At 24.2% G+C, this 19,180-nt stretch overlaps 1 protein-coding gene across 5 annotated transcripts in view; it reads left to right on the top strand.

Annotated features, from left to right (window-relative positions):
• The window catches only part of LOC132919699 (protein still life, isoform SIF type 1), a 62,566-nt gene extending 43,694 nt beyond the window's left edge, over nucleotides 1-18,872 (top strand). For 4 of the 5 annotated variants that reach the window (XM_060981480.1, XM_060981482.1, XM_060981481.1 and 1 more), the window contains 20 exons: nucleotides 2,845-2,990; nucleotides 10,865-11,132; nucleotides 11,698-11,841; nucleotides 12,850-13,032; nucleotides 13,190-13,450; nucleotides 13,860-14,030; nucleotides 14,113-14,299; nucleotides 14,414-14,692; nucleotides 14,753-14,850; nucleotides 14,925-15,101; nucleotides 15,253-15,447; nucleotides 15,528-15,636; nucleotides 15,714-15,893; nucleotides 15,978-16,096; nucleotides 16,168-16,344; nucleotides 16,417-16,595; nucleotides 16,670-16,830; nucleotides 16,894-17,127; nucleotides 17,851-18,081; nucleotides 18,390-18,872. In XM_060981480.1, coding sequence (XP_060837463.1) covers nucleotides 2,845-2,990; nucleotides 10,865-11,132; nucleotides 11,698-11,841; nucleotides 12,850-13,032; nucleotides 13,190-13,450; nucleotides 13,860-14,030; nucleotides 14,113-14,299; nucleotides 14,414-14,692; nucleotides 14,753-14,850; nucleotides 14,925-15,101; nucleotides 15,253-15,447; nucleotides 15,528-15,636; nucleotides 15,714-15,893; nucleotides 15,978-16,096; nucleotides 16,168-16,344; nucleotides 16,417-16,595; nucleotides 16,670-16,830; nucleotides 16,894-17,127; nucleotides 17,851-18,081; nucleotides 18,390-18,517 — 3,627 coding nt within the window. In that variant the 3' untranslated portion in view covers nucleotides 18,518-18,872. Of the gene's footprint in view, nucleotides 1-2,844; nucleotides 2,991-10,864; nucleotides 11,133-11,697; nucleotides 11,842-12,849; nucleotides 13,033-13,189; nucleotides 13,451-13,859; nucleotides 14,031-14,112; nucleotides 14,300-14,413; nucleotides 14,693-14,752; nucleotides 14,851-14,924; nucleotides 15,102-15,252; nucleotides 15,448-15,527; nucleotides 15,637-15,713; nucleotides 15,894-15,977; nucleotides 16,097-16,167; nucleotides 16,345-16,416; nucleotides 16,596-16,669; nucleotides 16,831-16,893; nucleotides 17,128-17,850; nucleotides 18,136-18,389 lie in introns of all 5 variants that reach the window. The other variant, XM_060981483.1, reaches the window with a different exon arrangement.
• Nucleotides 18,873-19,180: the final 308 nt, after the last annotated feature.

Genomic DNA, 19,180 nt, shown 5'->3' with positions numbered 1-19,180 from the left:
TAATCAAAATGTACGAATGTAGAGAATTTAAACATACCTATTAATTTATTTGTAGAAGTTACGTAATAACATTAAATAATGTTGATGGGCATTGGCAATTTTAACTCGTTGAGTACGGCCAACGATGATCATTGATCGTTAAATAACACATAAATTAGAATAGTATGTAATTAGATTAGTATCAGTCGATTTCAACTTGTAAAAGCCACGTTGTTCGTTAATAATATGTTCAAATAAACTCTGTTTTAAATATATAATACTGATTTTAATACATTTTTAAACAATTTTGGCAATATTAAATCAAAATATAAGAAAAAATCGTATTACTTTTATATTATTTGAAAAATAAATTAAGTATCTCTATTTCTCAATTTTCAACAAACTTACAATGGATTATTTTGACAGCGTACAAATTATGTCATAGTCCTAATACAATTATATATATATTAATGAATGTTGTATGACGCTCTTCAAGAACATCATAACTTAATTCTTTTAAGATTTTTAATAAAAAAATGTTTTTTAAAGGCCGTTACATATTAAAAATAAATATTATTAAACAGAAATTAAAACTTAAAAGTTCTTAGAAACTTAGATGTTTAAAATTTAAACTCCTAACGTTTATAAAAAAAATTGTGACAGGATTTTTAAAATTCCTTAATATGTAATTGTAAAAAGGAAAAAATACTGGGTACTGAAGAGAATGATCAACGTTCATATTTGTTGACTAAGAGAAAAAATGTTATCACTATAAATCGAAGAAACTTGAAAATTGCATGTGACTATAAACAGCTCAATAAAAGTAAACATAATTTTAAAAGCATTTCGTGTCTAGAAAATGCTAATACAAATATTTGGAAAAATATCAAGTCTCTGCGGTTATTCGTTTTTGAGTTACACCAAAAATCAAAATTCATTTTGTGTAATGTTAATATTCACAAATATTTAGGTTTATCATTAATTTATTTTTACCTCGATGAATTAGAATAGAACTAACAATATTTAATTTTCCCCCCTCAAATTATAAAGTAGACCAGAAACCATTCTCAATGTTGAATATTGACACATACAAAAAAAATACTCATCATTATTAAACTAATAACGGTCCTCTTCTATCTAAAAGGATGTAATTTTTCCTGATATAATTTAATTAGCCATTATTTCTGATAAAAAAATATATATATATATCGTCTACTTTAATAAAATATTTTTTATTTTAAATGTAGATGTTACGATTAAATATGGTACCGTTTACTTTTAATTTTTAATTATTTAGATTAAACCTATTATACGAAAGAATTAAAATTCATTTTTAATCTGGCTATTTAATCACTAAAAAAAAAAATTCACTGAAAAAAATAAGACTAAAATGAATTTCCAAAAATATAAATCATAGGTAGTATCAGTTTATTGCAGTAGTTCTTTTTTAGTTAAAAAATTAAAGTTTAAATTTTGTTTTGTCTAACATTTCCATAAGAGATTAATAAAAATAAAACACTAAGAACTAAAAAAAAAGAAACTTAAATAATTGTTCCTAAGTGTAGTACAATATTATTCTAACGTTTAATATTATTAGAATTTATTATTACACATTACATTATAATTGTATTGAAATAGAATAAGAGACCCGTTTTGATTAATTTTAATTTCAATTTTCAAATAAGTGGTGGAAAATGGTATTGTTCTTACGATGATATATATATTTTTATTCTATATTATTTTTCTGACTTTAATTTCTGAAGTAGAAAGAGTGCTAAAAGAGTTACATATAGTAGTTTATAGACAGGAAATAAAATGTAGATGGGACTTTAATAGATTATTTTTCGATTTATCTTAGTAATTTTTCTAAGTGTATGAACAAATACTGAACAATTTTGAAGAAATATTAGCAGAGATGGTTTTAACTGAACTATTTCTTAGAACCTTTTTTTGAATACAGTGATTTACCATTTCTTTTGAATTTGATATAACAACACGCTATTGAATTAATAAATGAAACGACATTAGTTTCCAACTTCTATTGTCTGTATGACTGTATCTTATCCGGCTTCTTAATTTTATGTCTATCCATGAGTAAGTTTAGGGTGAAATAAATATATCAAAAGTTGCATTTATTTTTTATTTGAACTCGAGTCAACATAGTACTCATTAAATTGGGCGAGTTTCAATTCCGATTCAATTGAAATTTTCAATTTTTCTTAAAAACTAACGGATTATATATCAAAAGACCGTGAAAAATTTTATTTTACAGTTTAAAATTTATAATTTTAATATAAATAAGTAAGTAGATATAAACTTTAGTATTTATATACTAGTGCCTGTAATGTCATTACTAATGACTTATTAGTTATTCTACTAATTATATATATATTAAATATAATTTTTTAAACTATAAATATCTAAGACATATAAATGTCCTTTATCGAATTTGCAAAAATGTGTGATATTCAATTTAACTCAAACATAATTATTTAATATAGTTAAGTATTAGATAGATGAGTTACTTTTAAAATGCAAATATCAATTTAAATTTGGGTAGGTAGGCAGTAGTCAATCGTAATTGACTTTCATATTAATAAATTAAACATTTAATTTAATTTTACCACTACTTAACATATGATTGTATTTATTTTATGTATAATACATACATATGATACGTAAAATACGATTAAATAATTTATCGTAGTACCTATAAATTTTTAGTTTTTTAAAAATTTTTTTGGATTCTTGAAGTTATTTTAGATAAATTAACTAAGCCAATCCATATTTTTCAATTAAAGTGAAAAATACAACTTTTGTACCTACCCATTAATCATTTTAGTTTATTTTAATTGCTTTTTACAGATATCAGACGATGATCGTATGTCTTTGACAACCGCTATCAGCGACGAAGACGACGCAGAGAGCACTCAAAATTCACCATACCGGGGTAAACAAACAGGGACTGCAGCTGCCTCGTTTAATTGCACAGGAGCTGTCAGAAAAGCAGGGTAAGTAAATATATGTTAAAAAAATGTCGTTTCTTTAGATATCTTTTGAGATTAAAATCACATCTTAGTAAACATAAACCAGATGCTTATCTAGCCTCGCTGGTTAGTTTCATCATTATATATATAAATAATAATGTATGATGATGAAATAGGTACATTATACAAACAGAACCTATATTATTTGTCGTATAGTTATTATAATACTTTAGGTTTATTAATATCTTCAATGTAATATTAATATTATATTTATAGTTACATAATACGGATATAACTGCAGATATTCTATGTTGTACAACGAGTAAAAGTTTAATAAATAATACCTAGGTAATAGGCTATAAGCGTGGTATGTTTAATCATAATTATATATTTATATCTAGATTTCAAATTTAAATACTTGAAAATGTTTAGTTTTAAATCAAATTTTTATTTTTATTATTCATTTTAGGTTACACAAATTGTTTGGTAAGAGTGCACCAATAGAATTACATAATGTTTCTATATAACAACATGTTTTTCTTGTTATAGTACTTTACAGTTTTAAAGAGACCAAATCTTATGAGCTTTTTATTATTTCTATTACACTTAGGAAAAAACTAATGAGAAATTTTATAATTTCATATACAGTCGTACACCAAGTTAGTACCTGATCTTATCGTTTAATAATTCAAATTTTGTTATTTTGTAAATCTAAAATATGTATTTATTTATTAAATTTAAAAAATATTTAAAGACTATATGTCTAATTTTATAGATTTTATATACTGTTTAAGGAGTGTTTTATGACGATTTAAACTACTCGTTTTATATGTGAATCACCTATAAAATTATCAAGCCATTTGATAACAAATTGCAGTAAACAATAAGGTTGATTCTCATTAGAAAAAAATAGGCTGGGATCACAATAAAACATTTATTAAATGGTATAAAAATCGAAATACTTATTTTAAAATATGTACCTTGAATATACTTAAAAAAATCTAAGAATTAAAATTTAAATAAATAAATTATTAAAAGAAAAATAAGGCGAGCACCATGCTTGATAAATCACAATATATAATATATATATAATAAATGTTCAATGTTTAATATTAAATGCAAATAATCATTATTATATACATTTATAAAAAAAATGTATGTGCAAAATAAGTAATAATAATGTTTTTATATTATGAGATAATAGATTAAACTATTTAGTTAACTATTTTATTAATAGTTGTGTGATTTTTATTATTCTTAATTATTAATATACTTATCCATCAGTTTACATCCAATTAAAATTTGAATTATTCGAAAGTCAACATGGGTGTCCAAAGACCAATCATAAATTAATACATTTGATAAAATACTTTTAGTACTAACCATAACCATTTACTTCATGCATAATCATTATATGATATTGCTTAATAATTATGAGTTTTAAATTTTTAATAAACTTAAAAATGTATGTGAATAAATATTCGGAAAAAATTGTGAATTATGATTGGGTATAAAATAAATTATATGTAAGCCCTAAGCCCTAAGGACTTATTTTCGTCAGTATTTTAATTTTATTTGATCCAAGTACATACTCTGACTGAAAAATAATATTCACAAGTTTTTCCGTCACATTTAAAATTTTAAATAAATTATACCTATAAACAGTAGGAGTAATTAAACACATTTTAATAATACTAATACATTAAACAATGGTGTTGAGGATGAATAATTAAATAATGACTAATGCCGGAAGAATGCATACATGCCCACTGCTCATTAAATCATGTGATGCTAAACGAAGTTTCATTAAATATTAAAATCAATAACTAACAAACTCGAATACTCGATTGAATGAAGAATTTTAATGTTGCTTTTACGGTTATAACAAATAAATTATTGTAATCATCATGAACATTACGTTTTATATTGATTTTTGTTATTGGTTAACAAAAACCTTTACTGAATTTTATTCAGATTATCTAAATTCTAAATGTATCTGCTATGCGCCACGAGGTCATTATGAGCAATTATAATACCATATAGATATTTTATAACCTAACCGTCCTAACCTATGAAATATAATAAATATACATAACTATTTTAAATATACAATTATTTATATTACAAAGAAAAATAAATATATTTCTATTTAAAATGTATTAAGCAATAATTAAATACACAAGCACATTATTTAAATAGACTATTTTGAATTAATAATGATGTACATTGCATAATATAATATAGGTAGGTAGATAAATTAACATATTTCAATATTTGTTCATTTAAATTTTAAATTTTGGATTCTCTATACTACTATAGAGTCTATAGTAATGTACAATAAAGAATTATTTTAAATATTATTTATTTGAAACACACATGTAACTCACGCAAAATATTAAAATGTTCACAAATTTGTCTAAATATAATAATAACTATAAATTTATATTTTAGTTTAATATTTTACAATAGTATATATTTATTTATTCACTAACACATTTTAATAATTGATAAATTTAAAAACTATTATATATAATAGTATATATTAGCAAAATTTAAAAAATGTTGAGAATGTACAGTACAAATTTAAAAATAAATATTAAATATATTCCCTTCAGTAACTTAAATAATATGAATTAAAATTAACTTTAAAATTATAATATTATATGAAATATTCTTGAATAACTATATTTTATACTGCACATATTTTTACAGTACGTTTACAAAAAAATTTTGTAAATAAAAATAAAAATAATTAAATGTGTTAAATTATTATTTTATTACCTATACAGTATAATATAAAAATTCAATATATTTTTATAAAAAAAACTCGCCTTTGCTTTTCAGAGTAAAACAAATTTATAATAATTAGTAAGGTTTTTTTTCATATTACTTTTAGATAAATTCAATTCTACAATAACACGTATATTTTTATTTAGTAAAACAATAGAGGTAATCATTATTATTATCATTACTCCTTTTTTCAAAACTGAATGTATACAATATTTTTTTCGGAATACATTATATTATGCCATTGAGCTTACGGTTGCTTAAAGTTATTGTACGACAAATCATAAATTTTAGTTCCTTATGTGTAATAAGAAAAAATGGTTTCACCAAATACAGTATAAGGTTATAGTTTTGAACTCAATTAATTTGCTTTTACACGATTACATTTTTACATCACAAAAATAAAAAAAGACATACCGTCTGGAAAACTTTTGGGGACTAACCTAACCTGTATGGGTAGGAGAGGAATAGCTCCTGAAATGGAACGGGGTCATAGCAATAAAACAGTTTCTTCTTAGTGCTGTCGTTCATAAATAACGGATAAGACGCCAGTCTCGGCGCGAATAGACGCTTTTAAGTATTAGGTACATTTTCTCCTTCTTTTTTTTCATTTGGAATACTACCAAATATACAGTTTCAAGTTTCCACAATTATATTGATTACATGAGCCCAAATGTTGGGTTAATGACTTAAATCTCTAGAACTAACATTCTTATTTAGAACAAAAGTCAAAGATTAATGTTAATTCATAATAAGTATATAATATTGCTTTTATAGAAAAAAAAATGTTTACTGAATAGAAAAATCTATTGACTGAATAAAATAAAATGAATTAGAACATTATTTCAGATCGTATTTCTATCAACAAGATAAATAAATAAATGGTACGTACAAAAATAATTTTGAGTCGTAAAAGCATTTTAAAATAGTTAAAAATTAATTTTAAGATAACTCGGAGAATTATTTAAAAAGTCTCACAAATTCAATTTTAATATTTTATAATGAGCTTTTTGATGAAATTTAAAAATCACTTTTTATTGAACTTTAAAAATATTGACAGATCTTATAAAATATAAAAACATAATTACACGCTTAACAGATTTTAATACTCTAACTCCATAGAAATATACTTATTTATGGTTTATCCAAAAATATTTTAACTTAATATAATTTTAATAAATTTACTTGAACCATTTTTTTTTCTTATCAAATCTTATGATGACATGAAATAAGTATTTCCTATTTAGTATAAATTTACTTAAAAATATTTTATTATAGTTATTATGTATTATTTTTTTATTTTTTTATTAATTTATTCTATTATCGCAGTCTCATAAAATTATTTAAATTTTGAAATTATAATAAAACAAGCATCTAATAATATTAAATTATGTGTCATTTATTTACATTGTCTTTTTTTTATAAGATTTAGTTACTGCTATTCATTCTTGACGTTTTTCTTTTTCTGTCATACATCATAATATACAATCATTTTTTTGTTATATAATATACCTAATATATACGTAATACGTATCATCATCATTTTACGTAATTTTTAAATTTTATACTCAGATTTGCTATGTTGTATGTTTGTAAGACGGCGATGACAAATGAGGGTTCAGTGTCACCTTGAGATTTTGGAAATATTAGTATCGACCGTTGTTTGATTTCAACTTCATCATAACTCTCATTTATTTTGTCTCAACATTTCAGTAACAATTGATATAACGTAATAACAGTGTAGAAATGAAAGGTAGAAGGAAAGTAATCGATATTTTTAGATAACTATATTACTATCAATTTTATTTTATTTTTATTTTGTATACTAGTAGAGATAATTAATCTTGACTCACAAAATTACATAAGGTGAATAAGTTGGGATTCTATGTGTTATTGTGTTATGAGTATCCTAAGCAACTAGTATTCTACAGATATCCAATTAGATACATTTAACTGTTTTTTATTATGTTTTTCAAGAATTAATAAGTAATCTGTAGTTTTTATTTTGTCGTAAACATCTATTATCTCTAGTCATGTAACATTTTAAAGTTTGCTAAAACTGAGTTTGATTTTTATACAGTAAAATTTCTCGTTTTAATATTTAATTAATATTTATATGAATATATATTTACAATATACTTAATTTTAATAAACGAAATAAAATAAAAATAAAAACGAAATGTTTAGTAACCAAGAATTTATTATTTATTACGCTCTCTGAGTGGGCTTTCCTAACTTGTTTCTTTGGTAGCCATTCGACTTGTTTATATAAATATATTTTAATTAAAGGCTAAAATTTATATAATAATTAATAATTTTAATATAGGTAGGTACTACAGATATAACTTAATATTTTAGTATATTTAAATTGTATGTAATACTTAACATTCTATTACTTGTATTTATTTTTATAAACGTATATAAAAGGTAGTGACACATTGTGCATTATTTTTGAGCTGTTTTATTTCTGGATACATATTTTCATGAAATAAAATTATCTAATGTATTTATCTTAAGTAAGGTATTTATAAATACAGCATAATAACAAATAGTTAAACCATCAAAGATAAATTACTGTGAATTCTTTTACTTTTTTTCTAAAAATGTGTATAACTATATAAGTTACGTCACTATATTAATTATATTTTCTTAAAAATATTTCAATAAATATCTATAATAAATATTAATAACACCATAATACAAAAATTATCACAATCGTATCGAAAAAATGATCTTATTGATATATTTATACTTATTCGTCAATATCTAATACACTTCAATAATGAGATATGTAATTACCATTATATTATAATATCATTGTATACGAATATACGATAAACTTAACACGTATCGCATTTATAATATAAGTTAAAATGTTTTATTTTCAAAAATAATTTTAGAATTAACAAAATAAAAAAATCTGTATCTTCCAGTTAAAATAAATCTTTTTAACTTCATACTTGAATTTTATAAATACCATAAAGATATTAAATTGTTACGATCCAGATTTTTTAGAAGTATTATCCTACTAAAAATATTCTTTATTCTATTGATAACTTTCCGAAAGAAAAAAAAATAATACAAAGTTTCAATACTAATTTTCATTTTTTAAGTTTTTCATTTGTTCATAAGAAATATAAATACTATATGAAATATGTGTTTAATATTAACTAATATAATGATTAATAAGAACTTATAACAAACAAGATATAATATATATTGATCAGTATATTAATTTATACACAATGAAATATACAAATTACATAATTAAGCTAATTTATAATAAATAACTAATAATTATAAAAATACAATATTGATTTCGGTTTTATTGTATAAAAATGAATAATAAATAATATTGTATTTTTAACTTATGTAATCATACAAATATGTACATGTTGTTATAATGTTTGTTGTCATTCTATTATTTAAAAAAAAATATTGTAAGTATGTATTTTTGACAGTAATTCATACATTTTAAAGCTTATACATATATTTATGTACATAATATATACATTATGTCAATTTCAGAAGGTTTGATTCCGATTTATTTCATGTAATATTAACTATCGAAACCACTAAACTGATGTAGAGTAGAATATTGTATGTCTCAGTCTCCTCATCCTCTCTCTTTCTTACTCAATCACTCTCTTTCTCTCTCTTTACATTTATATATATTTATTTTTATGGATTACTTAGTAATATGCCATTGCAATGAAAATGTAGACTATATTGTGTCAACGTTACTAAAACTACGTTGCTATGCGTTTATAGATTTATATACAATATTATATTTGAAATGACGACTTTTCAATTTTTTTTATACAGAATTGTAAAAAATAATGTTTAAAGATTTGTATAGAGACATTTCCACTTGAAAAGTTGACGTACCCAATAAGTTATAAGTTTGTATTTGTTCTATAAGTGTATAACAATACCAAAATAAATAAAGCCTTATTAGAGCTTAAGTAAAATTACACGATTTAAAACATTGTATTTAACACCTATAACATTAACTATAGAATTATTAATCTATTTTATTTTTAACTCATCATTTTTATTTTATTTATTTAAATTCAAATATGAAGTTAAATTTAATTTTTACGAATAAAAAAAACTTAATTAATCATAATATTATATACCATAGGTTAAGTAAAATAAATTCAGATTTAAGTAATTAATAAGTTTTAAAAATGATTTTAAACTGCAAAATTAAACCGTCAGATATGAAAGCTTGGATTGTATTTTTTGTGGTATAATATGACTAATTATAATGCAACTCATTTAAAATAAATTTGTATTGATCATCATGTTTCGTTTTTGAATTTTTCCGAGAAACTCCGAATGGGACATTTTTTGTTTCGTTTTCACTATATATATATATATATGCGTAAAAAAATAAAAATATGTATACAAAACAAATGAATAATATTTTTACAGTTTTATGTCGAAACCAAAGTTATAAACAAAAATGTTCGTGAAACGAGCGCTGAGTACTAACAAACATTATTGTCAGTGATCAGCATAAAAAATAAATATTTACGCATTGTAGTACTACATTGTACATTGTAATATTTTTGAACTTGCACGAATGTATCCTTTCTAGCATCACACTTCGTGTAACTGGCACATGAACTGTTATTTCCAAAATATCTTTAAAATATAAAAATTATTATTAAACAACTTTTTTAGAGATTTTCTCTTTTTTACATAAATATGGTCACCCTAGTATATTCGCTTGAATGTTATATAACACCACTTCTAAAATTGTTTTGTAACATTGTAATGGTGAATATCTTGACACGCTATGGTAAAATCAGTTTAGTCTTAAGTAGCCTTCACTCGATGAGAGCCACTCATTTACCTTTATACTGCCTTTGTTACATTTAGAGTGACTACTATATTGTGTAGATATTTTACACAAAGAAATAAAATATAATAAAGTCATAGTTTTTCATATAAAATACGTATTGTACATTAACAGGAAATATCAAAAAAGAAAAACACTTATTATTTAATACTTGGGAAGTTTTTATTTAAAATTATTATAGTTAATTTTTATGATAAAATGTAAAACTTAATTATAAACTAATCTGTTGGTTCTTTAATTTTAGGTTTTTGAGCGTAAAAAAATGGTTATTACGAAAAAAGCACCAAATCGAACTTGCTAGAAAAAGAGGCTGGAAAGGATATTGGGTGTGTCTTAAAGGTACTACATTACTGTTTTATCCATGCGATTCTAGAGAAGGCCGAAGTGTAGAGGCAGCACCAAAACACCTTATAATTGTTGACGGAGCGATCATGCAACCTATTCCAGAGCACCCGAAAAGAGATTATATTTTTTGTTTAAGTACAGCTTTTGGAGACGCCTATTTATTTCAGGTATGTTAAGACTAAAAATGCATTTATTTAAATGATAACAAAAAAGAAAAAAAATTGTATTAAATTATATATTGGTAAATATTATGATATATATATTTTAGCAGGATGAAAAAGTATTTATTTTCTGGAAGTATAAAATAGTTGTTCGATGTAATCAAAAGTTTAGAAACTCAGTTGGTTAGTTAATCTGATCTTCTACGTTTGTTTTAAATTAGATACAAAGTTTTTTTAATCATACTTGCACAAGACCAATATAGATGTGATTAAAATTTGATCATTGAGATTGACCTAGATTTTAGGCTTTTCACCACTAGCACACGTAATACAATGCTTATTACTCAAAATATAAAAAATGGCAAATATTTTATGTTAATATTATACTATTATATAAACACAGATGTTTATTTTCACTAATTTTGAAATTCACAATTAAAAATATGACAGTATATAGTCATATAGAGTATGTTTAAAAATGTAAGCAAGTATTAATCAAAAAACAAGCAGATCACAAAAACAAAAAATACATTTTTAATTTCGAAATAATAATAACTGTATTGTTTTTCAGGCGCCTTGTCAAGTAGAATTGGAAAATTGGGTGAACAGTATACATTCTGCATGTGGGGCAGCATTTGCTAGGCATAGAGGAAAAATAGGAACACTTCATTTATTACAAGAAGAAATTTACAGAATTGAAAAACAAGTGGATGCGGTTTGTATTGAAAAAAATTTTTATTTAATCTTTGAGAAATATTAACTTACCTATTCAAAGTCGATAAAAGTTTTATACGCACGTATTTTATTAATATAATAAACTATATTATTAAGTAATCACAATACCTATTGTCATATTTTGTAATATTAAAATTCTTACAATTTCGCAGCGCAATTTGTTATTTACCTTTATCTTTTTTAATTTTTTTGACGTTTAATAGAAAATATAATTTTCCCACACACAATTTAATAGTTTTTACTTTTTAATAATAATTAGGTACACATAGTAGATATAAGCTTATAATATAACTAAATATCACGTTAGTATATGATTGATAATGTTAAGGAATCACTGAAAATTTATACCACTTAATTATGCAATTATAATTTCAAACACAAACTAAATATCATAACTAGAACTTCCAATCAATATTGTTATCGGTATGTTCTTGATTATCAGTTATTATTTAATAGTGAATTAATTTTAATTTTTGTTATTGCTTTTAATATACCTACATAAATATAATTTAACATTTAATATGTAATCATTACTATTACGAACGACCTAATTACATATCAGGATTGATTGATGAACGTTTATATGACTATTTATGATTGAACGAATATTAAAATACATTAAATATTTTTAAATGACCTTCATTAGCATTCATTATAAAGTTACATAAATATTTCATGAACAACAAACATATGTTTTAAATATTTTCATTGAATATATATTACTATTTAATATTTATAATACATGATATAATATATTTGTTTGTCTATATTATATCATTAAACTAGTTATAATTCTTGTTTAATGGCATTTAGTAATTTATATTTAAAGAAATGTTTTCTTTTATAATATGCTAATTTTAATTTTTAAATAAGAAAAAAATATGCCTATCAGTAAATTTTTTTAAATTTAAAATATGTAATTTTAAGTTTAATAATAGTGTATAGATAATATTTACACCTGATAATAACAATTATTATTTGTTGACAGGATCAAAAACTCAAACATATGGCTGAAGTAGAAGTAGAAATGCTGACGGATCCAGATACTAAAGAACAAATAAAAAAGCAAATTTTAGCATGGGAAGAGAATTTAGAGAGATTACATTGTGAACAGTTTCGGCTCAAATGTTATATGGCTAGTTTACAAAATGGTGAACTTCCAAATCCCAAGGTACATTTAATTGTGCATTATTTATATAGTTATTTTTTGTACATGAATTTATCGTAGAAATAGTTATTTAATAAATTATATAAATAAAATATATCTATATAATTTATAATTTAATTAATAATAGTATGAAAATAAAAAATTTTATGTAACATTTCAGATTCTTTTAACGCGTGTATCCAGAGCCACAAAAATTACACTAAACAAATTAGGTGTGTTTACTGTATCTTCGCTACACGCATTTATATGCGCTCGTTCTCCGTCATTGCTCAACAATCTTTTGGCTGGACGTGGTGCAACCAAAAGAAAAGCTCCAGTCTTATCTCGTTCGAATAGTAGTTCAGGTAGAAGATCATTGCAATCATCAACATCCAGAGATGACCCAGAAAAGACTGTGAAAGTGTCCTTACCTGATAATCAAGTAAATATTCAACTCAATATAACTTATAAGTAATATTTTTTTAATTGAATATAATTCATATTTTCTTCTACTATTAAATTTAAATATTCAATTATTTTTAACGTTTAAATATTGAATATTCCTATTTTAATGACCATAATATTTTTTTTTTTAAACAATACTTATTAGTTATTAATTTTTCTTGAGTTAAATAAAGAAAATATATTTTCAAATCAACATTTTTAGTAATTTAATAAAATTATATTTTTCAAAATTTATTTACAATTTATTTTTTATAAAAAAATTGTTTACTTATTTGTCTAAGTAAATTATTGGCTATGGATTTTTATATAATAAAATAATATTGATTGTTTGTGTTATAAATTATAATTATAACTGGGACTTATTAAAAAGTATATTTGTTTTGTAGTCGGTACAAATACATTTGCGAGAGGGCATGACAGTTGATGAGTATTTGGCATTATCTTGTTCAAGAAAAGGACTTAATCCCATGGAGCACTTTGTCAGGGTAAAAAAGAGAAGGGATATGGAAGATCATAATTATTTTGTCCCTCACCGAACTGATAGTATTGAAACTTATGTAAGCATTTTATTCAAAATAAATAAACATAATTTATATTGGTATAATTTAATTTATTTAAGCAATTTTTATTTTTATTTAGTTACATACTCATGAAGTTGTCGAAGTTCGTGCCAAAATCCTTTATCAAGTAGAACTTGAAAGAAATACATTAGATCATATGTGGGGATTTTCCGTAGAAGCAGAATTAATTGAAAATGCCGAAAGACAAGATGAACTTTGTTGTTATGTTAGTCGAGTTGAAGACAAAGGAATTGCTATTCAAAATGGTAATCAGTTATTTAAATACTTACAATTGTAATTTCTGTTAATTTAAATATTCAAAATAAATTGATATTTTACTATAAACTTAAATTACAGACATAGTAATTTATTGATTATAGGTTTAATTAAAAGCGATGAAATTATGGTGATTAATAGTGCAATAGTAAGTGATTTAGATATGATGTACTTGGAATCAGCTCTTCAGGAAGAACTTTCTTTAAGTATGATGATGAGATCATCCCGAACAGAACCTCCTCAATTACCTTCAGGCTCAAGAATTATATCAAAGGCTACTGACGATATAATTCAATCATTAGTGTGTCCTCCACCACCTACAGATCCACCAGTGATCTCGGAAGAAATGATATCTGGATTGATCGTACCTGCTCCAGGGTGGAGTAAGTTTATACATTGTACTTAACACTATTGACATACAATTTATTATTATAATTTATTAGATAGGGAAGGTATTTATGAATTGGAAACTAACAACATGACACAAGATTCAAAACTTGCTTCCAGAGGAAATTCTTTTGAAATAGAAAATTTAATTAAGGTTTGTTTTATTATTTATAAAAATGACATAAATTAAAACAATTATGTTCAATTATTTAATTGCACTGCTCTTAGAGTGCTGGTGAAGTTACTGGATTCTGTAGATCTCCAGAGCCAGCAAGAAGAACTAGCCCAACCGTTATTTCTGCAATACAAAATCCTCAAATAACTATTGGCCGTCAGTTGACGGATGCTGAAAAACTTAGAAAAGTTATTTCTGAACTTGTAGATACTGAAAAATCATATATTAAAGTAAATGTCATTAATATATTTAATATTTTTTTAAAAAATATATTAAATAAAATAATTAATTTAATTTAAAATTAAGATTTGCTTACTTAACAAAATACACAGATTGTATATTTTCTATTTCTAATAAAAATAAAATTAAAAATATTTACAGCACTTAAATAATCTACTGGAGAATTATTTAGAACCACTTAAACAAGAAACATTTTTATCTGGAGCAGAAATAGCTGTTCTGTTTGGTAATATCCAAGAAATTGTTCAGTTTCAACATCAGTTCTTACAAAATTTAGAAGAAGCCGTACGCCAAGAACCTAACTTCCATAAATTTGATCAGCCAGAACAATTTAAAGTACAATTATTATAAAAATATATGAACAAATATAAATTAAATAGGTTCTAAAAATTAATATATTATAATTTATATTACAGAATATACTTTTTTCAATTGGAAGCGCCTTTTTATATTATGTCAATCATTTCAAATTGTACAGTTCATTTTGTGCAAGTCATTCAAAAGCTCAAAAAATACTTAATCCTAGTAAGAAACTATCATAATGATTATAAGAATACCGATTGACTCGTAAATAAATTAAAATTATTGTTGTTATTTTTTAGATGAAGGCAATCAAGCATTACAAGAATTTCTATGCTCCAGAAATCCTCGGCAACAACATTCTTGTTCTTTAGAATCTTATTTAATTAAACCTATTCAAAGGATATTAAAATATCCACTATTACTACAACAATTAAGGAATCTTACTGATCCTCATTCGGATCAACATCTTCACCTCGTTGGTAAGTAAATAATTAGTTATAAAATATTCAAATTATATTTTTTTTAGTAAAAACTAATTATTAGCTATTGTTTTTATAATTTAGAAGCACTAAAGGGAATGGAAAATGTTGCTGAACATATCAATGAAATGCAAAGGATACACGAAGAATATGGAGCAATCTTTGATCACTTATTCAGGCAACATCAAAAATCTTGTAAACAAGTAAGTTACTATTATCAAAACATTAAAAAAGACTGACATACAATATTCATACATAAATTGTTTATTTGTAGTCTATTGACTTGTCTCCGGGTGATTTACTGTACTACGGAGGAGTTGAATGGTTGAACATATCTGATTTCCTTGGAAAAATAAAAAAAGGACTAGAGCTACATGCAATGTGTTTTGTTTTCAAATCAGCGGTAGTGTTTTTGTGTAAAGAACGTTTAAGACAAAAAAAGAAATTAATGGTTAGTTTTAAATGATTAGTTAATTATAATATAATTTTTAAGAATACTTACACTACTATTATTTTATTTTAGAGTGTATCAGGTAAAAGTGAAATGGAAATAATTAGATATCAAGTTTTAATACCAGTAACTGAAGTACAAGTTAGAGCAAGTTCTGCTAAAGATATGGAGACACATTTCTTGTGGGAACTGATTCATTTACGTAGTCAATCCCACAGAAGGGCAGAAAAGATTTATGTCCTTTCAAATAGGTATGTTAAATGTTTAATATTTATTTAATTGTCAGAATGTAATTTGTCATTAATAGTATAATACATTTATTTAGTACTGCCGAATTCAGAAATGCGTTCTTAAAAACTATACGCCAGATTATTCGCGAAAGCGTACGAAACATGAACATTCCTACTGCCAAACCTTCTACTAATTCCCCTGCTCAACTAGTAAGCAATACCGCAACATTAGGAAGACAAACAATTAATACTGGAGGTAAATACTATTTTAGTACTTTTTTTTATATACGTATTGATTAATGTTGAAATTTATTCCAAGGTTTACAACTAATATCAGAAGATAATAAAACGCCTGATATTTCAAACTTAGCACAAGGATCACAAACACTTGGAAAACCTAAAAAAATACCACCAAAACCGCCTCAAAGACATTCTTCGGGAAGCACTTTGACTAAAGTAGAGTTAAGGAATCAAGGAACATCGTCGACTGATTCTACAACGGATACAGCAGGGACACAAACTATTTTGCCCAATTATAGATCGAGAAACAGAGGTATATAAAAAAATTGTTATTAATTATAGTTATTATAATAATGAACAGAGCTAGGATTTATATGCAATAAAAAATTGTAAAATATGAATTTTATTTACCGAAATATGCAAAAATATGCATGTCAATTTTTATAAGTTAAACTATAAAATATTGTTACTAAAAAAATATTTATTTATTGAAATAAGTACATCAGTGATTGGCTGTTTGTCTTAGTATAATATAATTGAGAAATAAAATAAAATAATTTAGAAATAAAATTTATAATTCACATTCAATAGTAGAAATACTTTGAATTTTATGTTTAAAAAATTGGAAAATTTAGTTTTGACAAAAAAATCAAGTTTTATAATCGACAGGGCTAGAATTGAATACGAAATATTAATATACAATTATAAATATTAATTAAAAAATATACTATAAAATATACATTTTTCACATTCTTGTAATCGAAATATGCAATAATATTAATTTTATTCAATATATGCAATAATATGCATTTTATCTAAAATATGCAAAAACATGGAAAACAAAAACACCACTATTTATCTTAGCATGAGGTGATTCGTGGGACATTACTGACAAAATCAATAATTAGAAGTCGCAAAAAAATATGCTGTTGCATATAAATCATAATGAACAACATAATTAGATTATTTAATTATATTATATTATATTTCATTATAAATAATTAGTAATAATACTTTTATATTGAATTGTTTTTAGAAGAACGAAAAGTTGATGAACAAAAATCCGAAGGTGAAGATGATAGCAGTAGTCAACCTGGACCATCTAAAGGACTTCCAATGCACGGTAGTCTGGGAAAAACACCTAACTACTTAATGCTTAGTACCACATCTACATTATCAGCAAGTAGTACTGGAAGCCAAGCAGCCAGACTGGTGGAAAGATCACAACAACCAGAAAATTATCAACCACCTCAGGTGCAGGACCTCGGTAAGACGGATCTGCACCAGGATTACTAAAAATCGCGCTACCCACTGAGAATAGGTTAGACCCGTTATAATGTTAGCCAAGGCTATGGGTCGCATACTATGGTAGAGTGAACTCATGAAAGTAACATAAGAGGGGATGGCGGTAGAGTTCACTCCACCGGGTAAACAAATTCTAAAACATGTATAAATGAATAGTGTTAATATCTTATTGTTTATAGGTTGTATTATATATGTTAGGTGTTATGATTTGTTAAGATTAATTAGTCTAGAGATATTGATGATGGTATTTTTATTTATATTATTCCACAGGTTCTCCAGTATGGAAACCCAGAGAATTGGGAGAATCGTCAACATTGCCAAGGAAAAAAAAGTCGAATCAAGAGCAGTTTGAAACAAGGACAATGGTGAGAAAAGGAGAAAAAAAGGATAAAAAATGAATAAAAACGCGGGACAATCACTTATAAAAAAATGTTTATGCATAAAAGTACCCAATTAATGAGGAACGTGATAGCTATCACCGAATCTTAAAAGTCCTTTTTAAAAAATCTAACTGGGGATTTCTATGATGTCCTTGTTACCAATGGTATGGAAAGGATCTGCCGGCCGAGGGTCGAAGAAATTATGTTTATGATCAAGTTAGATTATTTCTTAAATTCTCATTACCTTATTGGTATGTTCCTACTTTATTTATTACATAAAATTAGAATTTATTACAGTCTTTTGTTTCGTGTACATAATAATTAAAACGAAACTGAAACATTTTGTCACAATTAAAAACTAAAATATACCGGATTTGGGCTGTTTATTATTATCGGTAATTAAAATACAAACGTCGATACAACCACCATGGTAAATTATTCTTTTAACCATCTTTACTAATACTGTTATTAGACACCATACATTTGGGATACGCATTATGAATTTTATCCACGTTACGTTGACTTATATATATTAAATATTTAAATATATATATGATATATAGACCATGTCTGTTTTAATGATTATGCACCAACTTAAGGTTATATTACAAATCGTACATATTAAAAGCTCAAAGCTCAATTTCATTTAAATTATTTTCTTCTTTCAAATTTCAATAGATT

The sequence above is a fragment of the Rhopalosiphum padi genome, chromosome 2 (assembly GCF_020882245.1).
Source record: "Rhopalosiphum padi isolate XX-2018 chromosome 2, ASM2088224v1, whole genome shotgun sequence".
Taxonomy (NCBI): Eukaryota; Metazoa; Arthropoda; class Insecta; order Hemiptera; family Aphididae; genus Rhopalosiphum; species Rhopalosiphum padi.
Note: the sequence above shows the minus strand (reverse complement) of the source record. Positions and strands in the feature narration are given on the sequence as shown.